General features: G+C 48.2%; 1 protein-coding gene and 1 non-coding gene across 3 annotated transcripts; both read right to left on the reverse strand.

Annotated features, from left to right (window-relative positions):
• Positions 1-394: 394 nt before the first annotated feature.
• Positions 395-10,958, reverse strand: LOC115784195 (uncharacterized). 2 transcript variants are annotated; one of them, XM_030735325.1, is made up of 10 exons: positions 8,661-10,958; positions 7,318-7,379; positions 6,110-6,214; positions 5,496-5,633; positions 5,160-5,299; positions 4,910-5,078; positions 4,710-4,838; positions 4,084-4,219; positions 3,039-3,199; positions 395-2,588 (listed from the first exon to the last, which is right to left on the reverse strand). In XM_030735325.1, the coding sequence occupies exons 1-9, from the start codon at positions 10,394-10,396 to the stop codon at positions 3,052-3,054; spliced, it is 2,763 nt and encodes a 920-aa protein (XP_030591185.1). In that variant the 5' UTR covers positions 10,397-10,958; the 3' UTR covers positions 395-2,588; positions 3,039-3,051. The 2 variants fall into 2 exon arrangements, with proteins under 2 accessions (XP_030591185.1, XP_030591186.1); XM_030735326.1 differs by lacking the exon at positions 6,110-6,214 and having other exon boundaries at positions 8,661-10,957.
• An 884-nt stretch (positions 10,959-11,842) lies between these two features.
• On the reverse strand, positions 11,843-11,924 carry trnas-uga (transfer RNA serine (anticodon UGA)). Its single transcript has one exon. It is a non-coding gene; the product is annotated as a tRNA-Ser (tRNA).
• Positions 11,925-18,470: the final 6,546 nt, after the last annotated feature.

An 18,470-nucleotide genomic window follows, 5' to 3' on the forward strand; every position in this document is an offset into this window, starting at 1 on the left:
TCATCCTCTGGAGCATTTTTAGGTCAGAGTTCAGATGCTTAAACAAAATCATTCCTGTGAAAATGGACCGGACTGAAAATGAGTGAAAAAGCAGCCGACATCCAAAGAAGAACTTTAAAGAGCTTCAGGAAGCTGGAAAACTGTTGCTCAAAAGCACCTTGGAAGCAGGATATAGAGAAATGAGGGGTGGCTCAAGACTTTTGCACAGTGCTCTGTTTCTGGTTAACAGAGATGTGTGTATGTGATGGCGTGTGTGTGAAACCGGAGCTTAATCAGATGTGCAGCTGCACACGGATCAAAGAACATCATCACGTCAGTCCCGCCCACACTGTTTTATTAACAGGTGACTGCACAACAACCACAGACCCCCCCACCCCCACCCAAAAAAACCCAAAATAAAACAGCACGTCTGCAGTCCTTCAGTGTGCAGATTTAACGCCCGCGTTCACTGTTTGACATCATGGAAGTGCTGCAGGGCGCGCGTCCCCGCTCCAGTGTCCCAGCGTCAGCTCGCTCCAGCGGAGCCTCAGGAAGCTGCAGCTCAGTAGTCGTCACAGTAAAAGCCTCCTCCTTCCTCTTTTTGGTAATGACGCCCCAACAGTCGGAGCGGCGGTCGCCTCCGGGATCCCGTGACAGTGCACGACATCGCAAACATCTGGGAACCGAAACATCTGCAGACACTCTGAACATCGTTTATGTTACAGCTCAAGAGATGAATATTCTTTATTACAGGTCTGAGAGAGCCTCAAACACCACCTGACACCCACCCGAGACCCCACCTGACGCCTCCTGTTAGAAACGCTTTTGGAGCGAACACCTGTGGCTCACAAACAGGAGGCGGGACTCCCACAGCTCCAGGTGTGACAGGTACAGGAATGAGAGGTTCCTGCCGCCCAAAAAGCACCTGCTGGATCATTCACACCAGTTCTGTGCACTGATTGGTCTGGTGTGAAAGCAGGCAGGGTTTGAACTCTCTGGGTCTGACTTCACATTTATTTGGGCTTCACTAAAGAACTCGATGGCTCATCTGGTTGTAACTCCGCCCTGAAGCAGTCACGGCGAAGGACCGTGGCTCCGACTGTGACGCCGAGACAGCAGCGACGGAGACAACAGACAGCTGCTGGTTTGTGTGTTGTTGCATCGGCCTGTAACTGGACACACTGTCACACAAACTGAAAGCAGGGTTTGTTTCCCGGGACGATGCCGACATTAATGAACACAAACAAACATGAGAATATGACCTTAATCTGCCACTTCAGTGAAAAAGGTGCAGTCCTCCCTCTGAGGCTACTTTCAGACTCCACCTGTCCCACACCTGCAGTGCTAAAGCTACAGCGCAGACAGGTGAAGTGGTTTGTAACGACTCACCTTCAAGACTGTTTTAAACACACAACAGTCACCCGGTGCAAACAGAGAAGCTACACAACACTGAACAACAGTCTAGTGTGGAGGTAAACGAGCGGCAGGAGGCCCAGCCAATCAGGTGACAGCAGCTCGTTACGGACTCAAACGACCCCGTGAGACCGAGAAGAACGAATGTTTGAGAGGTCAACTCAAACTGTCAGAGACGGAACACCTGCACAGCCCCTCATGGTGGTTCCAGCTACACCTGTGTGTTTAACAGAAACACACCTGCAGCCTTTGTCGTTCACCAGGTAAAATTTTCAGGTCAGTCACAAAATCCAAAAACATCTCCCAGATTCTTAAAGCTGGCGGACGTTTGAGGATCTATCGATGGCTGTGACAGCACCAGATCCCTGAAGCCTCCACAGGAAGTGGCGGAGCCCATCCCGCCTTCATAAACACGTATTTATTACGAGGAGCAAATGAAGCTGAGAGCTTTCAGCTGCTCATAGTTTCACCATCATGTGACCTCCTGACATGAGCTCAGTGCGTGCGCCTCTTAACAAAAACCCAGCTTACAACAGTTTTTCTACTCCGACAATGAGGCCTGCCCCTCAGCAGGCTTCCTGAGGTCGGCCAATCAGAACAAAGTCGCCTTTCAGGCAGTTTAGTTTTAATTTAAAACAGAAAACATTCAGCTTACGATGAGATGACACAAAGCTGGAAATAACTGGCATTTACTTTAATAGCTTCAGCTTTAGTGCATCTCTGTTTCACCACTTTAACGCTCAGGCTCAGCGCCTCATGTTTGTGGTTCAGCGCTCCAGCTAACTGAAGCGGGCTTTGAGTCGGGATGTATTTGTACCGTGTTCTGCTCTGAGGACCACAAAGATCACCCCAGACCCTGAAAGTGCTGCTTCCTGTTACAGGATCCCAGAGGCGACCGACAGTTTCTCAGCTTCACTTCTACTGATTTTAGCTTCTTCACTAACAGCAGCCTCATGTTTCCTTCAGTCCAGCTGCTCAGTGATGACATCAAGAGAGGCGGAGTCTCCACATCCCCGACCCCTCCCCTGTCGACTCCCCGTGAGCCGATCGGAGAGCCCGGAGGAGGGCGGATCATCTGAAACCCGCCCAGATACAGGACTGAGCGGAGGGAGCGATTGGCTGAAGTCCAAGAGTTCAGTTTGAAAGTTTGAACGTCTTTCAGTGATCAAGTCCGAGAAACAAAGAAAAGAAACGACCTGCAGAGAGAAGAAGAAGAAGAGGAGGAGGAGATCATCACTGGAGCCCAAACTTTAGACAAAATCACAGTTAAAGCAGCCACCGTGTGTGTGTGTGTCTGTGTGTGTGTGTGTGTGTGTGTGTGTGTGTGTGTGTGTGTGTGTGTGTGTGTGTGTGTGTGTGTGTGTGAGGAGGGACTAAATGAGACGAGGCTGAATAAATTAGAATATGCTGGACACATTTTTGTCTTCATGTTATTTATAATTGTTAATGAACTTCAGTGACCTGATCCTCTTTCTTTGGCTGATGAGATCTGAGACTGTCTCACACCTAACGAGCCCCAGTCTCCGTCACAGAGACGAGTGCACATCACTGGTCTAACTGGTATTGATCGGCGGCCGCGCCCTCGGAGGCGTGCAGCTGTGCCTGTAGATGTGAACGTGTTTGTAATGTGAAGCTGAACAACTCACGCTGGCTCTGGTGCTACGTTTGGGACTCGACCCCCGGCTGGCCGCCGCTCTCCGACCCCCGCTCCTTCTCCTCCTTCGGCTCCTTCTCCTCCTTCAGCGTGGGGCTGATCTCCTCTTCGGGGTCGTAGTAATAAAACTTCCTCAGGTAGGCGATCAGAGGCCTGAGGGGAGCCGGGACAGATGTTAGCAGCTGCAGGTTAACCGTCACTCATTTAGATTCAGGGACAGTCAGACCTTTCAGACCTCCATGCAGAGAAGCAGGGACAGAAATATTTAGTTTCCTTCCAAGAACTTAAACTGACATCAATAAAACAACAATAGAAATCAATGCAAAGTTTTATCTTCATAATAAAAAGAAATCATTTCCATTGTTTTCCTCCTCACTGCATGGATCCTTTCACTGCTCATACCGAGGCTGCTCTGAGCTCTGTCTCTGTTAGCTTCAATCAGCAAATGTCCTGTCAGCTGATCGGGGACGTTTTCTGGTTTGGTTTGCTGTTGCAAACCTCTCACCGCTACCTGCCTGAAACCGACTGTCGTTGGTACCATGAACTGGCCCTGAAAATCGTTTGGTCGTGTGTGGGCTGTTTTTAACTCTGGAGGTAATCAAATCGGTCCTCGTGATACAAGATTAAACATAAAACATGTGAAACCTTATTCTATAATATTCAGGGACAATGCACATAAAAATATACTGTGAGAAAATAAAACTAAACCAAATGATTCAAGAAAACAAAAGAACAGTAAAATAGCAAATAAAGCAGAAAACAAAACGAGAGCAAAACTGTTTCCTGTTTGTCTGCTGTCCCTCCTGAGCTGCCGTAGCTGTGCTGCTCTTTAATAATCGTCTCAGTTCTGTAGCAGCTTTCATATTTATGCGTCTCTAATGTTAGAGCTTAATGATTATTGCACTGTTCTACTACATGATCACATGAACCGTTCTCCTGACTGACGTCAGATTCAAACCTGAGTGTCAGATCTGGTCTGAGGTCAGGTGTTTTGGAGTCTGGCGCTCTCAGGTGTATCAGCTCAGACAGGTACGTACGTGGGCAGCGGCAGCTCCGCGATGTGGTCTATCCGGACCAGCTGTCTGATGCAGAAGCGACAGAGATGCTGCAGAGACTTGACGCTGCTGAACCTTGAGACCGGGTACAGGAGCTGGACCGGGGTCGGGGGCAGACCTGAACACATAAGGACACGTTTCAGTGTCGTCCCCAAAATCACACAACGTGGCGACAACACGTGCAGCTAAAACTATATGGACAAGAAAACCCAGCAGCTTAATGCATTATTATCACGGACAACATAAAACATGGACACAGCTTCCGGGTTGGAAAAAAGAAGCCAATGTGGAAATGTAGCAGCATTCTATCTGAAGGCCACCAGATGGCGCTACATGCAGTTGCAAAAACAGGTCTATGGGGAAACAGCTGTCTGACCGTAAACAGTGACCCATCCCGGTCAGGGTGGTTGTTGCACGTTTGGATACGGAGGATTGGCTCATTGGCTAACGTCTATCGGCCACATCACACTCGCTGAGTCCACCTTTTACACCATCTGTGACTATTATGGCTGTGGATCCACAGGGTACCGTGACCAAACGCCTGAGCCACGTGCACATATAGTCACAAGCCACGCCCACACGTATTCAAGGTGACTGCCTGCTGGTACCTGGGACTCGGGAGCGCAGGAAGTACAGGAACTTTCCGTTCTTGGAGTGCATGATGGCTCGCTCGATGAACTCCACCACAGAGTGACAGCGGTCCTCGAACTTCGGGTGACACCACAGACTGAACGTCCCTGCAGGACGAGGAAATGTGAACACAGGCTAACGGGTGAGACAGGATGCCGAGCAGGTGTGTGCGCGTTACCTCTGTAGTGCTCCATACGTGTGTGGTGTGTGACTCCCTGCGACCTGAAGCTCAGACTCAGGATGTACCGCGGATCTGAACTGTCCCGCACCAGAAACGAGCCGTCCGGTTTCCCCTTCAGCTTCATCTCCGCATCCTCCCAGTTCATCGGCCCCCAGTACCAGCCGCACTGAAAGCAGATGCACAGGTTAGCTCCGCCCCCTCACACAGTCAGCTATAAAAGCAGCCACGAAGTGCCGCCGGGCCCCACCTTCTCCAGCTCTCTGAGGCTGGTGGCGAAGCTGCCGGCGTCAGGTCGACTGAGGGGGCAGCGGGGGGCGAGCCGGGGCGGGGGGTGCTGCCCGTCGGGCCGCAGAGGGATGGGTCGGGGTAAACCTCGCAGGAAGGTGTCTGAACGGGACAGCGAGGAGAGATCAGTGAGTCCCTGCTGTCATACAGAGAGGCCCTCAGGGCCCTCAGCTGACCACGGGGGGGGGAGGTCAAATCAAGGACAAGGTGGAGGAAGTAAAGAGATACAAAGTTACAGATAAAAAGACTAATCTAGTGTGTGTGTGTGTGTGTGTGTGTGTGTGTGTGTGTGTGTTACCATTGAGGCTCAGGCTGTGCTGGATAGTGCTGAGGGAGGGGGGCAGGGCCATGGGTCGGGGGGGCAGCGACTGCATGGACGCCCCGGCGCTGCGCTCCATGAAGGGGCCGTGCTGCTGCAGAGGACCCCCGAAATCATCTGCAGGTGAACAGACACAGGTGAGGGGGTGAGGCCAGAAACACTGGCAGCCACACCCCTCTGACATCATCACACACTGCTGAGAACCAACATGTCTGCCCGACTGGAACGCTCGAACAACGTCAACAACAACAACAACAACAACAACAACAACCAAATAAAACAATTAAAATAATAAAAGTATGTGTTATAAATGATAAAAAGTCACAGTTCTAAAACTCAGCAGGTAAATAATTAAAGGAGCGACTCCGATTGGTTAAAGCCGAAAAACTGAACCTTGGTTCATTTTCAAAAATCAGAAAATACAAATGAAGAAACACGTGCGGCTCTAAAATCGCTCCAGAAGACGTTCGGAAGGATTCGGGTTCCACGAGAAGCCGTCAGAGACTTACCTGAGAGTCACCTGCAGACTGACAGGTACTCACACAGGAAGAGGAAGCAAAGACAGAAAGAAAAAGAGGAAGAAGAGGAAGTACCGAGCAGACTGAGGCTCCGTCGGGGAGGGGGAGGAGGAGTGGGGGGGTGGAGAGCGTTCCCCCCCCTGCGAGAAATATCCACATCGACCAGAGAGACCGTCTCACCTGGACACAGGTGAAAACAGAGAGAGGGAGGGGTTAGAGGAGAGAGGGAAAGGTTAGTGTGCCGAACAATCAGCTGACCTGATGGGTCACGTGATCAGAGAGGAGCAGAGGGACGGCGAGGGCGTTAATTTAAGGTCGCCAGGATTCATCGGACACTCCCTTTCAGTACAGACCACTCGTTTGGTCGAGTTCAGATCGGAGGAAGGTTTCTGAGACAGCCCCCCCCACCCCCACCCCCACCCCACGTGAGATCGATCATAAGCGGACGCGTTCGACTCAAATATCGACAAATCTGCGCTCGAATGGGCCGACCTGCACGAATCAAAAATGGAAGAAACGCTCGTCTGACTTCTCAGAGTGAAGAAGTTCAGCATCACGTTTCCACATTCAGCGACTCGACCGTCTCCGCCCCCGGGCCCTCGCTCCACCACCACCCACAGACATCCTGTGGGGGTGAAGCTGGTTGTCTTTACAGCCCAAAAGACCCTCAACTCTGGACCCCACACCTCTGTGAGCCACCACGGAGGATCAAAACTGCCAAATTTAAAAAATGTATAAAATTTTAAATAAACTGGAAAAATAAGAATAAATTGAAGATAATCAGGAAAGTAAATAAATGGATTAGATAATAAAATTAAAGTAGAACATTAAACCATAAACATCAATTTACAGCATTTTTATTTTGTGTCTTTAATGTGGGGTTCATTTATTTTTTATTTTGGCAGGTTTGGTCCTCCATACTCTCCACGCCACTTTTTTTTTCCCACTTTAAAATTATTAAAGTTCAAGGAGCTAATCCTGGTTCTGATTTCAGACAGAAGGAAATGGTGCGTAGAAATGGTAGGTCACGTGATGTCACTGATTTCTACCTGCTCTCTGCTCACCTGGACTCACAGCTCAGAGATTCGAGTTCCCGTGAAAATCACAACTGGAGAGCACGTGTGAAGAGAGCTTATTCAGAGGTTCCTCAGAAACTGGCCACTACAGAAGAGCTGCTGAAAGCACAGTCACTCACTCACTCACTCACACACACACACACACACACTCACACACATACACACACACACACACACACACACTCTCTGAGCTGTGTGTGGACTCACCGGTGAAAGCGGGGGTGAAGGGCACCGGAGAGAAGGCACTGTGAGGTCTGGATACCTGCAGCCTGAGGACACAAACAACATCTTCATCAACACCTTCATCCTGGCTGCAGAGCGACAGGTGAGACTCGTGAAGGTTTTAACACAATAACTCCTTGAACTCTCCACACCCACAGGAATGTTTCTGGAACTTATCGCCAGCCACCAGATTCCATTCAGAAAAACAGAGGAAAGTTTGTGGACACTTGGATGCTTTAAAGTCTCTAAAATAACTCAAACAGTGCGACAATAACAGCCTGTAAAGGCCTGATGGAGGCGGCAGGAAACAGAGCAGCTCACTGCAGGGTGAAAATCAGGGTTTTCTGAATGGAACCTGGTGGAGAGTAACAAGGAAAGAAATCACTCTGCAGAGGCTCCACTGACTCATTTTAACTTAGAAAATGTTTGTGCTGTAAAACAAAGTCAGTGTTACTCTTGGTGCCGGTCCTAAGAACAGGTAAACAGGGCGGGGCTGCATCAGGAAGGCCTTTGTTAAAGCACACAGAGATCAGCACACAGCACCCAGCCGAGGAGGCGTTGTGTGAGGTAAACGTCCTGCTGTTGTGAATGGACTCTGGTGGAGAGGAACTGCTTCACTTCCTGTCTGACGGCAGGTAAAACGGTGAATTTTCTAAATGCACCGTCCTAACTTCCTGATTTTGCACCTGGGTGTACGACTCATCCACAATCGTGTGTTAGGGTTGATTTAACGAATCAAATTCAAATTCAGGAACGTGGTATCCAGGCTGAAACTCTAACACCGGGTGTCACCTGACTCTCTCCTGCACAGGTGATTTCAGTTTCCATGGTTATCTCAAAGCACCTCACTAAAATCCAACACCTCCCCTGAGCAGTGAGGATGCTGATCACCATGACGACAGGAGACGCTCTGAAGTTTATTGGCCCAGTCGTATCCACGCTCACCGTCTCCGTCCCTGCTGAAGCCTTCGTCACTCATTTCTCCGCATTAAATGTTCCAGTGTATAAAAATGTTTTGTTTACTTTGTGATGTGACTGTAAATCTGCACTGAGTGACACCGACACTGACTCGAGAAGCAGGACCAGCTTCTCTTTGTGTCACATGATCAGAAACATGGTGGATAGTTTCACTCTGAGCCGCACAGGAACGTAAATCAGGACGTTTACTCGATCGATGGGTTTGTTTGGTCTCGAAATGTCAGAAAAACAGAACCAGAAATCCCCGTTAGGAGGAAAGAGGAAGCACGATTCACTCTGACCTGTTGTCTTATGTCAGAAAGAAACTAATAAGCTGATTATTGGATACTAAGCTCATGTTTGTGCCTTACCTGCCATCCTGGTCTGGGTTGCTGCAGATGGACCCCCACACGTCCAGAAGGCTGCCCCCCGATGACGTGGACGATGCCAGAGACGGTCTCTTGTCCAGCAGGCCCCCTGAGCCGCCGCTCGAGCTCTTGGTCCTGAACAGCTTACTGAGTCGGACTTTCAGGGACCCTCCCTTCCTCGACTTCCCCCGTGGCGTCTTCTCCCCCTCCTTTCCTCCTCCACCCACCTCCCCCTCCAGGACCACCAGAGGTGAGGCAGCCCGCCCCCCTCCCCCAGAGGCTACACCCAGTTTCGGGGTAGCAGCACGGCTCTGGGGCTGGGAGCGAGACTGGTGCTGATGCTGCGGTCGACTGTTCAGATCAGAGGACAGGAGGGGGTCAGGGAGAGGGTCAGGGAGGACTGTGACGGTCTGGGGGGGTGGCAGACGGACAGGTGGGTACGGGCAAGGGGTGCTGGTGATGGGAGGACGGGGGTCTACACAGGAGGGGAGTGAAACGGCAGCTCCAAGGACAGCAAGCGAGGACCGGCAGCTCTGGTCGGTGCAGACCCCCGCCTCCTCCGCCAGTCTGTGGACCTGCCGCATTAGACCGCTCAGAGTCCCACTGGAGAACACAGGCCCTGCCCCCCCAGGTGTCCCCCCACCCACGACCCGCTCAGTTTTATCTGTGTCGTCCCCCTCTCTGTCCCCACCCTCCTCTCCAAGTCCTGCCACCTCCTCAGACCCCAGACCCTCCAGGACTAGCAGGGCATCGCTGGTCTCGCTTGGATCCTCGCCAGGCCCAATGCCCCCTGACCCCGAGGCTAAAACCCCATGGCAAGAGCAGCGAGGGAGGGGGAGCACCAGGTTCTGTCCCCCACGTCCCTCCCTGCCCTCACCCGGGTGACCCAGTCTCTGGACAGGAGCCAGGACTAGGTCCTGACCCCCAGAGGGACAGGTCTTCCTGGGCTCCAGCAGCCCCACTCGCAGGGCTTGGTCCAGCAGGCCCGGGGGCCACTTAGCCAACCGGTCAGTCAGCAGGCGGTGTCTGTGGCACAGGACTGACCCAGACTCAGATTCCAGAGCCGAGACACCCTGCTGGGAGTCCTGGGATCCTAGCCTCAGGACCGGGTGCCACTGCAGGAGCTGCTGCGGCTGCAGGTTCTCCTGTGCAGAAGGGTTCTGGTCCTTTCTGCCTCCAGGCGCAGGACCGGTTGTTGTGCTACCAGGAACCGTCCCTGATCCCGGATCCAGTTGCTGTCTCTGTCGCTCTGCCTCCTCCTGCAGGAATCCCGGGGGCGGCTGCTCCAGCCCGCACTCCAGGATCCGGTCCCCAGACCGCAGCAGGTTCTGAAGCACCATCAGTTGCGCCCTCGATCCGTGCCCCCCTGAACCGTGTCCGTGCGGCACCTGGAAGTCCACAAACTGCTGCGCCGCAACGGAGAACTCCTCGGGCGGAGGGGGGGACAGCGGCGCCTCGGAGCACGGCGGGGGTTGTGTCAGCCCCAGCCCGCCGCTCAATTCACCTTTCCCGGCTAGTGGGGAGCTGTAGTGCGGGGATGCTGAGCCGAGGCCTGCCGAGGGGCCGCCGGAGTCCAGATCAAACCCGCCGCCGCGGCGTCCCAGCGCGGCTTTGACAGGGCCGAACCCGCCGCCTCCGGACATCAGGTCGTCGGGCTCGTCCAGCCGGTCGTACTCCGCGGCGGATACGAGCCGCATGAGCACGAAGTCTGGAGACATTTCTTGCTGCGCGTCATTCATGGCGGCGGCTAACGTGAGCTGCGCGGCTACTCGCTCCGCTCTTACATAACAGCTGCGGAGCTAACGGCTAGCTGCTGCCGCATCTCCCCGCAGAGCTACACGGGCCGCCGGCAGCGCCGCGCCGCAGCCATGTGAGGTCCGCTCCGGTTCGTGACGGTGAGGGCTCCGCTGGACGACGTCAGAACATGAAGGGACGAGAGAAACGGGCCCGGTGCCGCCGCTCCGTCGCGTTAGCGGTTAGCCTCCTAAAGACTCCTCATCCTCCGGTCAGACAACACAGCGGGAGGCGGGGCTGCGCACGCACCATCGATCACCGATCAGAGCCGATCGATTAACGGAGGCAACCGAACAGTTTCCGGCACCGGACAGCCCCTCCCTCATCATCGTGTTTTTTTGTTTTTCATTTGAAAAACAAAGTAACAAAGTGAAAGTAAATCTGAGGTCCACACATGAAGATTCACTAAAAATAATGAAGGAAAGAAGCTCAAAAATGTTCAGCTCTTAGCTCCATCTAACCGGACACTTTGATTTTATTTCTCCTTTTGTTGTGATTAGTGATGCTGAACGGAAACTGAAATGATGTCCGTCTTCCTGACGTTAACGTCACGGCTCCGACTGCAGGTTTCCTCCTGTAGGTTTACGTTAATGCGGGTTTCTGGTTCAGCTGAGGATGGACCGTGTGCGGGCCTCAGGCTGACGCAGAGCGCATCATTTCTTTATAGTCAGCTCTGGATTTTTAATGTTGGCTTCATGAAAGTGATCTTCTCTTTGATGGGGTGCTCGTGTCCCTGAACCACCTGGTGGATGGGTACAAGGTCGCTATCCCAAAGGAAAGCGTGCTCTGGCCTGATTGACCCCTGACCCCCTACTTGTGCCACGGTCACGGGGCTCCAAGGTCTCTTGTTACCATGGCATCAGGCCTGTGACACTGTTGAAAGTCACTTTGTTAGCATGAAGTGTGTTTACTTATTAGCCATCTTAGTTTTACTGGATTCATTTGTTGTATTTGATACTTTGTTACTTTAAATGTATTTATTATTTTACCTTCTGTCTGTGTTTATCTTACGTTGAAGTGTGACGCAGCCTCTCAGCTGTTTCTGTGTTTGGAGTGTAATATCTTTGGTCACATGGGTAAACAGACTGTAATCAGCAGGGCTTATTAAAGCTTATTGTTTTACTGTCTCAGCACGATAGAATCAGAGCTTTTGGGTCGGATTTTACGCGGATGCATAAAGAAAATAAAAAGTGACTCTGAGAAACTGTCGCAGCTTCCTGTGACAGCAGTGTTTCCTGCTCAGATAGACTGACGTCACTCATGAGCGATGTTCCGCAGACTACAGGCTAGAAACTCATTTACAACAGCTTAAATACCGGAAATGGTTTTCTGGTTCACCTGCTCCTGCAGTCAATGCATGCTGTTTTTCTCTGAAGCTAAATGTAAAAGAACGCTGCGAGCAGGGTTCGAACCTGCGCGGGGAGACCCCATTGGATTTCAAGTCCAACGCCTTAACCTCTCGGCCATCACAGCTGGATGGGATCAGCTGATCGGAGGCAGCCTCTTCTTCGTCCAACAACGATCTGTATGTCCTGCAGGCCTGAGGGAGGCAAGGGCGTAGGAAGGAGTTTACTATTGGGGGGGACACATATCGGAAACCTGACAGATCCATAAATACTCGGAGCAAAGCATAAAAAAAAATCTATTTAATCTTTTAGTTTCTTCTTTTTCAAATGTTTCTTGGAAAAATAGTGTTGTGTACACCTATATTATTCCATGTATAATTTACATATATATGAGTTTTATAATAAGACGTGGACAAACCAAACAAAATGGCTTGAGTCTTTTATGAAGCACAATGACCATGTCATTCCAGGCTTACAGTGCTGGCCGCACTGGTACCAGTACAAAGGAGTATTAAGGCCACATTGAGAAAAAAAATAAATTGTGCATTTTGAGAATAAATTCAAAATTTTGAGAAAAAAGTCGAAATGCGCAGATTAAAGTCATCTGTTATCCCCTCCAGAATGTCTTGTTTTATGAGTTAGTGAAACTATACTTTAGAATCAATTTTAGTAACAAGGAAATGATTTCTCTTTTAGTACATAAACACGATGTAGTGATAAGTATGAGGACGTTAAAGAGAGAGTGCAGAAAGCTGCATCTGCTCAGAAGGAAAAACCACACAAACTGGCAACGGTTAGATGGAAGGACGGCTGCACCTTCGTACAGTACAGAGAGGACATGTAGAACCACAAGACACAATAACACAGCTGATCAAGTTGTTTCTACCCAAGGCATTTTGTAGAGAGTGTAGCAGCTGTGGCCGTTATTTGACTTGAAATGACGACTTCAACGATTTTGACTTTATTCTCAAAATGCACAAAATGATTAATTTTTTTCTCACTGTGGCCCTCGCACTCCTTCATATACTAGCAAGCTAAATATTTCAGTAGCACAAAAATAATTTAGTAACGCACAGAAGTGCAAAGTTTGATATGTTTTATTGGTCGAAAACATTTAATAATGGTCAAAAATGCATTTATGTAGGCTGACTGGCAACAGAACTGGTTCTTTAATTAAACAACGTTCTGACATGAAGGAATCCTCACAGATAATGTAATGAGCAAATTATTCACTTTTTAATATCAGCCTTATGTTAAAAGAAAAACAGCTATTAAAATATGCTTATTCAGTTTGAAACTCTAATCTAATAAATCAAAATAAATATCAATAAAAATAATAATAACCAAAAGAAATAAATAAAAGTGATACCTCTCACATTTAATAGACAAGCTGTGTGCCTCTTTACAGCCCTGCATTTAGCCAAACAAAAGGTTAAAATCATTGGTCTAAGCAGAAGAGCCAAAATGATTTTTCTGCCTCTCATTTGAAATTCATTCAAATTGACTTCTTGTCCAGTAAGTAAACTTTATCCTGTGTATGAAAGTAAACTGACAAACAGCCATATTCATGGTAACATTCCCGACAGTTTTACCCCATTCAGAGTTTCTGACTCCTGCCGCTGTCCCAAACACTTGGAGCCATTCAGAGGGGGGCGGGGGGAGCGCTGTGGCATGACATTATGTTTTCTTGGATGTTTCCGGCCTGGCCCTGAGCTTCAGGCAGGGTTCGGGTTAACGAACTGCACATAAAAGCATACCTGTAGTGTCCGAGTAAAGATTAGAAAACTCCACCCCCATAGAGACGGTCCCTGCTCCCAGACCACCAAAAACCAGCAAAAAACTATTTAAGCATAAAAATTCACAAAGAAAAAACAATGTAGCATCCTCAAAAAAAGAGTTTGTTGCTCTATAAAAAACCCTCCGTAAAGCTAGGACATCTTACTACTCATCATTAATTGAAGAAAATAAGAACAACCCCAGGTTTCTTTTCAGCACTGTAGCCAGGCTGACAAAGAGTCAGAGCTCTGTAGAGCCGAGTATTCCTTTCACTTTAACTAGTAGTGACTTCATGGATTTCTTTACAAATAAAATTTTAGACATTAGAGAAAAAATGATTCATAACCATCTCAAAGATTATTCTTCATGTTCGGCTGCTTTCAGCACTGCTGGTATTTGTTTAGACTCTTTTGCTCCAGTTGATCTTTCAGAGTTAACTTCAATAGTTACTTCCTCCAAACCAGCAACATGTTTGTTAGATCCCATTCCTACTAGACTGTTCAAAGAAGTCTTTCCAATTATTGATGCTTCAATCTTAAAAATGATCAATCAGTCTTTATTAGTTGGCTGTGTACCACAGACCTTCAAGGTGGCTGTAATTAAACCTCTACTTAAAAAGCCATCACTGACCCAGCTGTCTTAGCTAATTATAGGCCAATCTCCAACCTTCCTTTTCTCTCAAAGATCCTTGAAAGAGTAGTTGTAAAACAGCTAACTGATCATCTGCAGAGGAATGGTTTATTTGAAGAGTTTCAGTCAGGTTTCAGAATTCATCACAGTACAGAAACAGCATTAGTGAAGGTTACAAATGATCTTCTTACAGCCTCTGACAGTGGACTCATCTCTGTTCTTGTCCTGTTGGACCTCAGTGCAGCTTTGATACTGTTGACCATAACATTTTATTACAGAGATTAGAGCATACTATAGGTATTAAAGGTACTGCACTGCAGTGGTTTGAATCATATTTATCTCATAGACTCCAATTTGTTCATGTAAATGGGGAGTCTTCTTCACACACTAAGGTTAATTATGGAGTTCCACAGGGTTCTGTGCTAGGACCAATTCTATTGTTTATACTCCACTCTGCATTTAATCATTAGTTATTATTAATCTCTGTCTCTTGTCCCCTCAGCAGATGACCCCCCCCCCCTGAGCCTGGTTCTGCTGGAGGTTTCTTCCTGTTAAAGGGAGTTTTTCCTTCCCACTGTCACCAAGTGCTGCTCATAGGGGGTCGTTTTGACTGTTGGGTTTTCTCTGTATTTTGTAGAGTCTTTACCCACAATACAAAGCGCCTTGAGGCAACTGTTGGGATTTGGTACTATATAAAGAGAGGTGGCAAAAGTACTGACATTCTGTACTTAAGTAGAAGTACAAGTACTTGTGTTAAAAAATACTCTGGTAAAAGTCGAAGTACTGGTTCAACTTCTTTACTTAGGTAAAAAAGTACAGGCTCTGAAATGTACTCAAAGTAAGAAAGTAAAAGTAGTTCTTTGGAGGATGTTTCTACCTGATATTTTTCTGTAAAACTAACTGAACCTCATTATATATTATTGTAATAATATAAAATAGTACATGAGAATACAAACGTTATTCCAATCTAAATTTTAATCCTAATGAATGCTCTCAGCTTGAATCTGTTCTGTAGGACACAAACTGTTAAAGGGAATTTAAACACAGCTCTGTTCTCTGTGTCCTCCATAGTAGAGGGTGACTGTGCCTCCACCTAAACACCAACATGAGGATACTCAGGGGTTACAGTGGGATTCAGAAGGTGGAGGAACCCTAAGATCAGCTGTAGTGGCTCTGCATGGGGAGAAGAACCACAGCTTTCTATTGTAGCTGCAGTAAATGATGTTGGTGTGCAGGCTGTGATCAGCTGACCTGCTGCTGCTGCTCTGAGGTTTACTGCTCTGTGTGGATGAAGTGAACTCACAAAGATGTAACCCAGTATTTCACAGCTCTCTGAGCTGATCTCCATCCCCTACACTGACAGCATACAGGCTGTAGAAATGTTGGATTCAGTGAATGAATCTCAGCATCAGCAGCTTTGATTCAAACTCATCTCTGCTGCAGTGATGTAACCTGTAACTCTGACCATGAACACAAACACTGTGCTCCAGTCCAACACAGAGCTTTACTGTAAATACAGTACAGCAAGCTAACCTGTTTATTACGTACTAAACTGCAGCATTTTCATACAATCTTTGAATTACACAAAGTCAGCATACCTCAGTTTGTTTTCCAGTCCTTACCTTTAAATCTAACCTCTCTTCTTCCTCTCCTGTCCTCTTTCTCCATCACTGAGTGAACTTCTCTCTCTTTGCTCTCCCTGAAATACAGCAGCTCTTCTTTTAGCTCGCAGACACACTGTGTGACAAACTGCACACACTTTGCTGATATTTGCTGAGCATTTAGAAACGTTGCATTTACCTGCCACACGTTACTCCCTTTATGCTCGCTCCTCTTCAGTCGCGCTAATTAAGCTGTTCATGTGCCGCGAACACAGCTTACGGTCACCGGCGGTCCGGCCCACTGTGACCCTGATTATAGTGCTATAAATGAGACAAATTATATGTGTTTGTGTATTTAATTTACCCGATAAGTCCCAGTGATGGAGGATACGTCAGTGCGATTGTCTCTTATTTGTTATTATTCCTCCGTTTAGGCTCAGATCGTTTGATGATTGATGGAAATTCAAACTTTTCTCTGACGTGTTAAAAAGTAACGAGTCTGTTTGAAAATGTAAGAAGTAGAAAGTACAGATACTTGTGTAAACATGTAGGGAGTAAAAGTAAAAAGTACTCAGAAAAATGAATACTCAAGTAAAGTACAGATACCTGAAAAATCTACTTAAGTACAGTAACGAAGTATTTGTACTTCATTACTTCCCACCTCTGTATATAAATAAAATTGAACACGTAACAAAAGAAATAAAATAAGTTGCATCTTCATAATGAGTTAGTGAGGCCTGAGAGCTATTATTTTTATTTTATTATGAAATCCCTGGTTTGAACAGCTGATCTTGTTGAGATGCTGATCTCTTCTCCAGGACGTGTATAAACCCACAGAAGCAGACACATCATTCGTGTCCATAAATGAAGAGAACCACCTGCAGATACATGAATGAAACCTCTCAGGTTCCACTGAAGTGAGGATGGAGCCTCAGAGTCGTCGACAGCTCCCTGCAGGCGGCCTCCTTTAAATACAGCTGATGTTAAATGTAAACAGGAAGCAGGTCATTTTTAAAGGAGCGCATTATGAACTCTGTGCTGCTGTCTGAATGAAGCAGGAACATCTCACCTTCTGATCTGAGGGACAGTGATGAGCCAGGAAGGAATCACCTGTGATAAACAGGTGGGCATTAAGATGGAAGGTGAAGCACACTTATTAACATCACAATCAATGAAGGCAAAATCCTACGAATCCCAACAATCCCACAAACATCAGAAGACAAAGTTTCTGTCTGCAGTGTTGCTGAGAGGCACTCCAGCCCGTCTCAGGTGTAGACTGCAGGCTGCCAGGTGACCCCATGAAGAGCATCCACTGATCAGCCTTTGGTGAGTTTTCTGAGCTCCATGGAAATCAATCGCTGTCACCTGATCACTTAAAGGAGAACAGAGAATCCGAGCAGCCGCATCACAGCTGAGTGAGAACCTCTCAAAACCCAGAAAGCTTCGCAGTTTTATCACTATTTCTCCAGTTTGTGGCTGGATGCTGATTTTATTAGTTTAAATTACAGTATGAGTGCAGGGCAGAGGTCAGATCGGGGTCAAACATGTGGCCCGTGGTCCAATCCAGTGCTCTCTGAAGGGTAAAAACTGCAGAGGAATAAGCAGTAATTCAGGTTCTTCAGCTATACTGCAGATCAACGAGCTGTCCACGAGGGGAGAACTCTGCTGCTGCTCGAGTACCCACAGGAACCCGAGTCCATGTCCGTGCTGCACTTTTTGGGTCTTCTTGATCTTCGTTAAAAGTCGGTAATTCAGTCGAAGTGGAACTTTTCAAAATGTATTTGAGCTTAAAGGAAAAACTGAACAGCTGAGATTTTTTAAAATCTTTAAAGAAAGAGCCGGTCGGCCCGTTTCAGCTCAAACAGCCGGACTCTGACAGATGAACTGAAGCCTGAGACTAAGGTGAGCACCTACAGCCCACACCTTCAGACACCGGCTCCTTGAACCAACTCTCGGTCTGAAGTCTTCATGCATCCCCACAGTGACCCCGACACCTCCGTGCTTTAAAATATACTCTGAATCTAAGTCTTTCAAACTGCTGCACTTTGATGCTCCTGCAGCAAAGCTTCAGATCCCCCAGCTGTCCTCACCCACGAAGCTCCGCCCCTGTCTGACATCACTCTCCCTCAGCAGCACCTCTGAACTACTGCAAGCCTGAATAACAACTAAAGTTCACTGACCTGTAAATCCCTCTTTTCTCCTTTAACGTCACTTCAAACTAAAGTCCCAACAACAAAGTAACCAATCAGAGCCAGCAGGTGAGCAGTTCACCTGTCCTGAGGTAAAATTCTTGGTTTGTGAAGGGAGTCTGGTGGAGGGCTTCACAAAATACAGATGTGATGTGTGATGTCAGCCATCGTAACACTGATACGCCACGTATCCAATGGAGACTAAAAACAGACGTACAAACTGGCTCATCGCCATGTGACACCTGAAACGACACGCTGGGCTCCGCCCTCAGCACACCCCAGCATCCAGCCTGAAAACTGACAGCTCAATATCAGGGTGTGGGTATGAGGGCGGAGCTTATTGAAGACTCCTCTTCCACGATGGAGATCCAGCGGAGAGAAGCTGTGGCTTCCCCTCATTAAGAGGCCTTTATTTTGTAAGGTTCAGCAGGAAGCTGGCGGCGGGGTTTAGGTGTGAAGAAGCAGCAGCAGCAGACG

The sequence above is a fragment of the Archocentrus centrarchus genome, chromosome 8 (assembly GCF_007364275.1).
Source record: "Archocentrus centrarchus isolate MPI-CPG fArcCen1 chromosome 8, fArcCen1, whole genome shotgun sequence".
Classification (NCBI taxonomy): domain Eukaryota; kingdom Metazoa; phylum Chordata; class Actinopteri; order Cichliformes; family Cichlidae; genus Archocentrus; species Archocentrus centrarchus.

What these genes read in the sequence shown, in the direction of transcription:
- LOC115784195 (XM_030735325.1), bottom strand. Translation starts at nt 10,396, where the DNA reads ATGAATGACGCGCAGCAAGAAATGTCTCCAGACTTCGTGCTCATGCGG. An exon ending in ACGTATGGAGCACTACAGAG is followed by an intron (nt 4,839 to 4,909) that starts GTAACGCGCACA and finishes CTCGTCCTGCAG; the next exon opens with GGACGTTCAGTCTGTGGTGT. An exon ending in GCGGAGCTGCCGCTGCCCAC is followed by an intron (nt 3,200 to 4,083) that starts GTACGTACCTGT and finishes GGCTCCCCTCAG; the next exon opens with GCCTCTGATCGCCTACCTGA.